The sequence below is a fragment of the Cannabis sativa genome, chromosome X (genome assembly GCF_029168945.1).
Source record: "Cannabis sativa cultivar Pink pepper isolate KNU-18-1 chromosome X, ASM2916894v1, whole genome shotgun sequence".
Taxonomy (NCBI): Eukaryota; Viridiplantae; Streptophyta; class Magnoliopsida; order Rosales; family Cannabaceae; genus Cannabis; species Cannabis sativa.
Genome location: NC_083610.1, coordinates 2,146,968 through 2,157,059, shown reverse-complemented (window position 1 = coordinate 2,157,059; position 10,092 = coordinate 2,146,968). Strand labels below are relative to the sequence as shown.

Here is a 10,092-nt window from a genome sequence, read left to right as displayed (position 1 = left end):
AAAGAAAAGAAGAAGAAATAGTTTTAAAGCCTCTACAGGTATGGGCTGACTGAGAGCACTCCCAATAGTTTGTCTACTCTATCATTAAAAATACTTCACTAAAACTTTACTTTTTTTATTTTACCTTACACATTTACGTTACACCATACATCGACTTTTTTATATTTTTCTCTATATCATTTCAATATTATATCATCACATATATTTTATTAATAATAATAAAAGAAGAATAAAAAGAAGAATAAAAAATTAATTAAAGAAACAAAAAAAAAGAGAAAGAAAAAATATAAAAGTTTCTTAACGAACCCCACATTGACTTGGGGGATGATACTGAGAGGCCGTACGACAAGTTTCGGGTTATACTAACCTCCTACACCATGACCAACAAGAAACATGCGCTGCTATGGACGATGCTTTCGCCCATCAGAGAGGCAAATTTCAAGAGTGGATGGATCGACAAACCGCGATCCTCCAAGCCCAACAGGTAGAGCTGAACTGTCGAAATAAGGAAGCTAACAACCTGATCAGGTCGTTCAACGAGAGAGTTGGATCTTAAGTTGAAGAGTCCTTCCTCGTTAGGGATCCCCGTCAGGGAAAACGTCCCTGTGTTCTAGAGGGAACTCAGCGCCCAAGGGAGCATGGGTAGGCCTCAAAGCCAAGAGGGCCAACTGTATCCAGACAAGGCCATCCTATCAATCCAATGATGACCAGATCATGCCTGAACAATCATATAGCAGGGTTGACCAATTTCAAAACCTGCCCAAAGACCACTACTACGAAATGCTCAATTTGTGTCAGTCAACGCGTCTCACCAAAATAGTTGACTGAAACAAAAATTTATGTGACCTTATATTAACTTATAACAATAGAGTATAATACAGTTTATAATGGCGTAAGGTGTATATACGTTACACTTGATGGGAATGAGAATGTCAAACTTAAACAAAATATTTGATGAATTAAATTTTAATGACCAACACTTGGGTTTCATGATACTCCATCAATTTAAACTCTCTCCATTTCTTCTCCTTCCAATTTAAACTCACTTAACCAACACCCTATATAACCCATATAAGTACTATTTACTATTAGTCCCTATTTTAATGAATGCTTCCCTAATAAATTATTTTTGGTACAATAATTGGAGAAATGACACAATACAAATAAATACAACATTGGACACTGTTTGGGTTGATTGAAAGTGATTGGAGTCCAAAGCTTAAGTTATTTTTTTTTTCTTTTTGGATTTGGACTTTTACTTCTTTTTTCTATTACTCACTTTTATTAACTCTTTACACACTTGAAAAACTCACACATAACTAAAGTAAATTTGTTATTTTCAATAAGTGAATTTTAAAAGTTTTTATGATAAATATGGCACATTTAAGTTTGACCAATTTATATGGTATTTTTTTGTTTTTAGGTCTTTTTATGGTATTTGATATGCTATATATGTAATTAGGTTTTCAAATCCCATATTTAATATTTTTATTTGTTTAGGAATTTTTATTTGTCATTGATGCCGGAAAAATCACCGGAGTTTGCTGTCGGCGCCGGAAAAATTGTCGGAGTTGCTGTCGGCACCGAAAAATTCGTCGGAATTGGCATTATCACCGGAAAAATCACTGAAAAATCACCAAGAAACCGGTTCTTCACTAAGAAACTGGTTTCCAAGAAATCGGTTTCTTGGTAATTTTTCCGTTGACAATGCCAATTCTGACGACTATTCTGACGCTAGCAACTACTCCGGCGACTTTTCCGGCACCGACAGCAAACTTCGGAAAAGTCATCAGAATTGGCATAGTCGCTGGAAAAATTACCAAGAAACTAGTTTCTGGTTTCTTGATGAAGGAACCAGTTTTTTGGTTATTTTTCTGGTGATTTTTTTGACGACAATGACAATTCTGACGACTTTTTTGGCGTTGGTAGCAACTCTGATGACTAATACACAGGCAGCTACTCCGGTGACTTTTTCAGTACCGACAATAAACTCTGGGAAATTCGTCGAAAAAATTACCAGAAAAATCACCAAGAAACTGGTTTTTTTTCTTCATCAAGAAACCAATTTCTTGATGAAGAAACCAGTTTCTTGGTAATTTTTTTTGTATTTTTTTTCTCTATTTGGTTGATTGATGAAACTGGTTTCAATTATTTTCAGTGTATATCATTTTTGTTTCTTGATGAAAAAACCACTTTCTTGGTGATTTTTCTAGTGATTTTGCTGGCGACAATGCCAATTCTGACGACTTTTTTTTACGCCCGCAATAACTCCGGTAATTTTTCCGACAACGGCAACTACTCCGGCAATTTTTTCGGCACCGACATCAAACTTCACAATAGTCGTCGGACTTGGCATTGTCACCGGTAAAATTATCGAAAAAATCACCAAGAAACCGGTTTCCTCATCAAGAAACCAGTTTCTTGGTGATTTTTCCAGCGACAATGCTAATTCTGACGAGTTTTTCAGCGCCGGCAGCAACTCCGGCGACTTTTCCGGCACCGGTGGCTACTCCGACGACTTTTCCGGTGCCGACAGTAAACTCTGGTGACTTTTCTGGCACGAGTGACAACTTCGGCGATCACTATAGTTTTATTTATTTTATTTTTAAAAAAAATAAATATGAAGGAAATTTTAATATTTTTTATGGTAATTTAATTAAGTTTTTATTTTATATAAATTTTAAATTCAGATTTCTTTTTAATGTTTTATATGGTTTTTTTTTTTTGAAAAAAAACCATATTTTTAGTTTGATTAGTTAGATAATACCATATTTAGTGGCATTTACTTTTTATATCATATTTATCATAACCTTAACAAGCGCTGGATAAATGTTCCTTGGTGGATATGGGGTTTGAAGGGCAGTGCTTTACATGGCTTAACAAACGGCAAGGTGTGGCACATGTGCAAGAGCGGCTTGATCGTTATTTTTGCAACCAGGAATGGCATAGTTTGTATCCTTCTTTTAAAGTTATTAATGGGGATTATATTCACTCCGATCACTGCCCTGTTGTGGCTTCTCTTGAAAATGTGGTTCGGCTCAAGCAACAGGATAACCAGCGACGATTTCGATTTGAAACTCATTGGCTAAAGGATGATGAATGCCATGATATTGTTGATCAGACGTGGTTGGCCCCGGACGCTCCTTTGGATAGTCAAGATAGTATTCTTGATATTTTTGGGAGGTGTGCTGATAGGTTGGGGGCTTGGAATAAGTGTAAGTTTGGGTCGCTTCCTAGATTGGTGAGAGAAACGCAAAAACAGTTGGATGGTCTTCTCAGTGTGACTCCTCCGTTGGTGCGAATGGATGAGGTAAAAAGGCTTGAAACTAAACTTAATGATCTCTTGTCTCGGGAGGAGTGTTATTGGAAGTTGAGGTCGCGGGCGGATTGGTTGGCTCTCAGTGATAGGAACACTAAATATTTTCACAATAAAGCGACGGGGAGGAAGAAAAAGAATGCTATTGTGGAGATGATGACTGAGGATGGCCGAAAATTGAGTCTTGAGGAAGATATTGTCAGTGAAATTGAGCGGTATTTTGGTACAGTGTTCTCTTCGGCTTCTCCTTCTGTACAACAAGTGGAGAATGGGATTACTCATATTGAAGGCCGAGTTTCTTCTGAGGAATGTGAAATATTGGTAGCTCCCTTTACAAATGATGATGTGTTGTGTGCGGTTCGGGCTATTGGTGCTACTAAGGCCCCGGGGCCAGATGGGTTTCATGCTATTTTCTTCCACAAATTCTGGGGTACGATTGGTCCTAGGGTCTCTGCTGTTTGTCTTGCTATTTTGAATGGACACCAATCGGTGAGGAAGTTTAATAAGTCGAATGTGGTGCTGATTCCGAAAGTAACTAATCCTTCTCTCGTCAAGGAGTATCGGCCTATTAGTCTCTGTAGTGTCATGTATAAGATTGTGGCGAAGGCTGTGTCTCTAAGGCTGAAAGGTACGTTATCACCGCTGATTTCCTCATTCCAGAGTGCGTTTGTTCCGGGCCGAGCTATTCATGATAATGTTATGGTGGGGTTTGAGTTGTTACATTCTCTTTTTAAGAAGAATAATGGAGTCAGGGGATTTATGGCGTTGAAGTTGGACATGAGTAAGGCGTATGATAGAGTGGAGTGGAGTTTCTTACGTGCTATTATGTGTAAGTTTGGTTTTCCTAGTCGTTGGGTGGATCTCGTTATGGATTGTGTTACTACACCGGAATACTGTTTCCTTGTGAATGGAAAGCCTAAGGGGTGTGTGGTGCCTTCGAGGGGGTTGCGGCAAGGGTGCCCACTTTCGCCTTACTTATTTCTTTTCTGTGCTGAAGCCTTGTCAACTATGCTTCGGCAAGCTGAGGTTAGTGGGGACTTGATGGGTTTTCGGTGCTCTCGGTATGGGCCTCGGGTGTCCCATCTTTTCTTTGCGGATGACAGTTTAATTTTTGGTAGAGCCAATGGGGGAGAGGCGGAGTCTATCCATCGGATCCTCCAATGTTATGAGCAAGCTTCTGGTCAGCAAGTCAATTTTGATAAATCTGCTATCACATTCAGTCCGAATGTATTACCTGCGGATCGTACTAGTGTATTGGGTATATTAGGCTTGGGATCAGTCGCCACTCATGACAAGTATTTGGGTTTGCCAACAGTTATTGGAAGGAATAAGAAGCGAACTTTTGCAAGTATCTGCGACAAAGTTCAGAAGCGGGTTAGAGGGTGGAAACGAAGCTTTTTCTCTGCGGGTGGTCGTGAGATTCTGATCAAGGCAATTTTACAGGCAGTTCCAAACTATTTAATGAGTATCTTCCAGCTACCAGTGGCTACTTGTGATCAGCTTCGGTCCATTATTTTACAGTTCTGGTGGGGTACTAAGAATGATAAACGGAAGATTGCTTGGGTGAAATGGGAGAATGTTTGCCAACCTAAGTCAAAGGGGGGTTTAGGGTTCAAGGATCTTCGGCTTTTTAATCAGGCTATGGTTGCTAAACAAGTTTGGCGTCTACTTCACTCTCCGAATTCCTTGGCTGGCCGTGTATTGAAATGTAAGTACTTTCCCACTACATCAATTTTGGAAGCTAAAGATCGCCAAGGATCGTCTCATTTGTGGTCAAGTTTGATGTGGGGTTTGGAGTTGTTGCAATCGGGGTTGAGGAAAGTGGTGGGGGACGGTCAGAGTGTTAATGCTTTTAGGGATCCTTGGCTTCCTCGGCCTAGGACGTTTCGGCCTATCTCGCTGGCTCCTGGTGGTACAGTGATGGTCAGTGATTTGATTGGTGGGCAGGGTTCCTGGGATGTTGGCTCTTTGTCTCGATATTTTATGCAGGCTGATATTGATATCATTCTTGGTATACCGTTGCGGTATGGGCCTTGTGCGGATCGTTGGTGTTGGCATTACACTTCGAATGGGTGCTACTCTGTGAAAAGTGGCTATGCAGTTGCTCTTGATATGGTTAGTGAATCGAATGGTAGCTCTTCTGGTGACCAAGCCCATTGGTGGAATGGGTTGTGGAATTTGCGGGTGCCGCAAAAGATCAAAATATTTGTGTGGCGAATGTATTTCCGGGCTCTCCCGACTAATTCCCAACTTATCAAGCGGAAGATCCCTCTTCAGCCGCTATGTCACAGATGTGGTGAGGAGATGGAGACTTCTGAGCATGCATTGGTTTATTGCTCTTCATTACGTCATTTATGGTTGAAGCTTCAGTTGTGGAAGGTGCTAAGTCGTGGTAGATCTGCTTCGCTGGCGGAATTGCTTGTTTACCTTTTTGAGGTCCTTGATGCGAATCGGTTTACTCTGTTAGCGATGGTGTGGTGGTGGTTGTGGTATGATCGAAATTCTGTTCTATTTGGGAAAACGCAATCCAGGTTAGATGTGATTGATGTCCTGGCTAAGGAAGCTTTGGAGGAATTTCATGGTGTAGGGATCAGTTGTGGGGGTCGGGTCTTGGGTGCGTCGGACACTGGGGTGGCTCGGTTGGGTTCCGGGGGGGGGGGGGGTTCCTGTGGCTTGGGGCGGCTGAGAAGGGAGGGTGGTGGGGTGGTAAGGCCACGGTGGTGTGTGCCTGGGGTGGGTGAATTTGTGTTGTCTGTGGATGCAGCGGTGACTCCGGGTAGGGGCTTTGCGGGATTTGGGGGTGTTATCCGCGGTGCTGACGGGGTGGTGTGGGCGTCTTGGGCTGTGGGCGCCGTGGGGGACCTTCAGGTTGCGGTGGCCGAGCTCCTAGCTCTCCGAGTGGGCCTCGTGTGGGCTAAGAGTTTGGGGTTTTCTTTGGTGCGTGTGGAGTCGGATTCTACTGTGGTGACTTCATGGGTTAATTTTCCGGATAATATTCTTATGTTTAAACCTATTGTTGAGGAGATTATTTCTCTTTTAGCTGCTGTTGGTGGTGGTTCTTGTTGTGCCATTTCGCGTGATGCGAATGGTGTAGCCCACGCACTAGCTAAGTCTGTTACTAGTCCTATAGGGGTTCATTTGTGGACTGATGCTTGTCCTAGATTCATTACTGCTCCTGTAACAGCTGATTTGATTTGAATAACATACTTTTTTTCAAAAAAAATAAAATAAAATAATCTTACTATTAAAAACCTAAAATTATACATTTTTTTCCACACCAATCAATCACATGCCGTCATTCTAACATTATGTGAAGACAACAAAATTACAAATGAGTTAATAATTGTTGATATGTTTTGGACCCATTCAACTTCGAAGGATGCAACCTCTATAATTTTGATGTTTTATTATTTTTTTTTTTTCATAAAATATCAGAAATTTGAATAAAAAAATTACAAAAATATGTTAATACGAAAATAAAATTATTTTTATTTGAACTTTTTTGTTTAAAAAATATGTATATTTTTTAGTTATTTTTTATTTTATTTATAGTTGTATTATAATTGTTATGAGGTTATTTTTCTAGGTATTTTTAGTTGTTTTATAGCGTAATTATAATTATTTTATAGTTATCGCAGGATTATTGTCTTGTTATTTTCAGTTGTTTTTTTATTTTTATTAAGAAAATCGTATTTTTGTAATTTAAAAAATGTATTTTTGTAAATAAAAATTTTATATCGTAAAATTATATATAAAATATATAAAAAAATAAATTTTTGAAAATTGCCTTATATTTTAGTCTTATTTAGTTTATAATATTTTCTCTAGTTGTCACAAATACTAATGGAGCATTATTTTTTTTTTTTATATGTAATCTATATATCTATATAAAAGAGAATAATGGAAAGATGATGTAGCATGTTAAGAGAATATTATTTTACATTATCTTTTTTAAAATTTATTTCATAATTTTTTTATTTATTTTATAAATTTTTGGTGGTTTGAGACATTAGAATTTTTTTAACAAAAAATCTCACATAGTTTAGAAATATTTGTGAGTATTGTGTTATAAATTATATATAGGTCTCTATCAAGAATTGTTAATGCAGTTTTATATAATTATAAATGATATATGATCATAGTCAAGTTTGTTCTAAGTTTTCGATTATCCTTTATATTAATTATATATAGTCCTACATTATATAGATACTTCTCAACTTGGAAACGGTAATTTATTCCCTGCACTAACTATACGGGAAGACGTTTACAAGTTTCAAATAGCCAGTCTCATAACATAGAAAGTCTACAACAATGATATGATAACCCTCGCTTGTACTAGATGCGGCTTGAAACTTAAAAAGGTGGAAGACATGGATGACCATCACTCTAAGTTCTGCAAGAAAACAATTAAGCATCCTATCAAGAAGAACTCAAAGAAAAAGAAGTAAACATTAACACACTACAAGAAAAGATAATAGTAGGGGCGACAAAAGTTGCCCCTAAAAACCTTTATAATCGTCCCTAAAATGTATTAGGGACGATAAGTCGCCACTAGCACGTCGCTTCTACTACTTTGTCCCCAATGCTCCTTTTTAGGGGCGACAAAATAAATCGCCTCTAAAAGTGATTATTAAGGGCAATTTTTTGTCGCTCCTATAAGTATTAAAATTGCCCCTATTTTATGCAAATTAGGAGAAAAAAAATCGTCCCTAAAAATATAATGTCACCCCTATTAGCATGCAAATATGCCAACATTTAGTATCATTAATCAACTCAATATTATTTAACATCAACAATTAAATGTAATATATCAAATGAATTTGAATTTGTAAACAGTTTTAAATTTCAACCCATACATTTTTATACTGTTATACTTTGCACTGTTATACTTTTACAGAGGAAATATGACACTACCCTGCTTAGACTTGAATAATACAGCAAGAAAAAAACAAAACAAACCAGAGAAAAGTCATTACAATCCTCCCAACGAAAGAAAATGAAAAGAGAAAAGAAAACCATTCTGAATTTGGGATCCAACTCCACCCAAAAGTAAATTACCCTGCAATTACTTGACCAACCCTTTTCACACCCTTCCACTACTTGTGTGCAGCTCAAGCAGTACACATTCCCTAATAAACGGCCAGCTCAGTACCCAAATCCCTCCACCACTAACACTATCTCCTCATTTACCCTTCCTCTTCTTCACAAATAGCAGCAGGGTTTTATCAGAGGAAATCACATCTACAGTATATTTCAGGTTCTGATTGTGTGAACTTCATGACACTGCATTACTTACCCATAACACTCATATAATTACACTGTATTCAACTATATAGAAGAAATACTGGATATGGCATAGTTATAGAAAATTTTACTGTGTACATTTCTACCACATTAAATATCATCATTTTAGTTCAAGAAACAGAAACCGTTTCAAATATTTAATACAAACACAATTATAGAAGGAAAATTGTAAGATAAAGTCAACCAAGTATAGAAAAGGCCTAACCTGACCATCAAAGTAAGCCACCAAAATCGTAGATGATCTAGGTAACTGTGTTTCTACAACACTTCTAACAAGAACTTCTGCTGGTTTATTCACTAGAGTGCCTTTGTATTTCTATTGATGAAATGATATGTGAATGGCTGTTAGAAATTTATCAAATTAAATGAATAATTTTTTTTATTTTGTTTAAAAAGGTAATAATATGAAAAGCAGAGTCACACTAATCTGATTCCCATCAACGAATTAATGACTCAAATCAACATTAATAAGACAATACCCTTAACAATTTGACCATGTGACAAATTCAAACTGAATTGAAATCTCAAATAAGCAGTGAAATGTTTCTCAATAAATATATGATCAAAATACAAATATTAATAAAGAAATTAATATAGAATTTGGGCCTTCTTCTGCTCATCTTTCCATTTTGTCTCTCTTTTTTGAGTTTCTTTCTGTGGTTTTCCCTCTAAGCTAAGCTATAGCTATAGAATAATAATTAGCACGATTCCCCCAAAGCTATACATATATATAGCTGATTATTCATCTCTCTCTCTCTCTCTCTCTCTTCCCCTTTTTAGATTTGTAAAACATTATAACAAATAGTACTTTGAATATAAGAAGAGAAAGAAACCAATATACCCAAAATGTCTAGCAGAAGATCAAGGTCAAGACAATCAGGTGGGGCAAGAATTATTGATGATCAGATCAATGATCTTGTTTCCAAGTTGAACCAGCTTCTTCCTGAGATTCGCGATAGGCGTTCAGACATGGTATAAATATAGATAGATATGAAAAGAAGATAAATCATCATTATCACTTTCTATTTTTCTTCTTTTTACTATCGGTTGAATTTTTATACAAGAATATATGTATTAGCTAGCAATGAAATGCAAGGACATGAATAGAGCTTTCCGCCATCATTATCGAAAAGAAACGTGGAAATTAAATTCCCAATATTCCTATTGCGGAATGAGATGGAGAGTGATTGAACAACAATTTCCATTGATGAACAAGAATGAGATGAATCTCTTTATTAAATTGTTACCCACAACATACAGGGAAAAGCTATATGTATAGCATCACAAATAACCGACATAGTGTAAAATAAAGTAATTCCAGCTAACAAGGAAAGGACCTAACTAACACTTAACTGTCTAACAGTAAACAACAGTAGCAACTAACTCTGACACAATTCGGTTAAAATCTGTTACCCCCCTCAAGATGGATGGTATATGTCGTAGACAGCCATCTTGTGAATGTGAGAATGGAG

At 37.2% G+C, this 10,092-nt stretch overlaps 1 protein-coding gene and 1 long non-coding RNA gene across 4 annotated transcripts; one reads left to right on the top strand and one right to left on the bottom strand.

Moving 5' to 3' along the window:
- Nucleotides 1–2,845: 2,845 nt before the first annotated feature.
- Nucleotides 2,846–6,514, top strand: LOC133031689 (uncharacterized). The gene has a single exon (XM_061105219.1). It carries the CDS (start codon nt 2,846–2,848, stop codon nt 6,512–6,514), a length of 3,669 nt encoding a protein of 1,222 aa, XP_060961202.1.
- A 949-nt stretch (nt 6,515–7,463) lies between these two features.
- LOC115702466 (uncharacterized) lies at nt 7,464–9,801 on the bottom strand. Of its 3 annotated transcripts, XR_009684894.1 has the most exons (4): nt 9,662–9,801; nt 9,462–9,563; nt 8,826–8,936; nt 7,464–7,709 (listed from the first exon to the last, which is right to left on the bottom strand). It is a non-coding gene; the product is annotated as an uncharacterized LOC115702466 (long non-coding RNA). The 3 variants fall into 3 exon arrangements; XR_004008885.2 differs by lacking the exon at nt 9,662–9,801 and having other exon boundaries at nt 9,462–9,616; XR_009684893.1 differs by lacking the exons at nt 7,464–7,709; nt 9,662–9,801 and adding an exon at nt 8,120–8,599 and having other exon boundaries at nt 9,462–9,617.
- Nucleotides 9,802–10,092: the final 291 nt, after the last annotated feature.

What these genes read in the sequence shown, in the direction of transcription:
- LOC133031689 (XM_061105219.1), top strand. Translation starts at nt 2,846, where the DNA reads ATGGGGTTTGAAGGGCAGTGCTTTACATGGCTTAACAAACGGCAAGGT.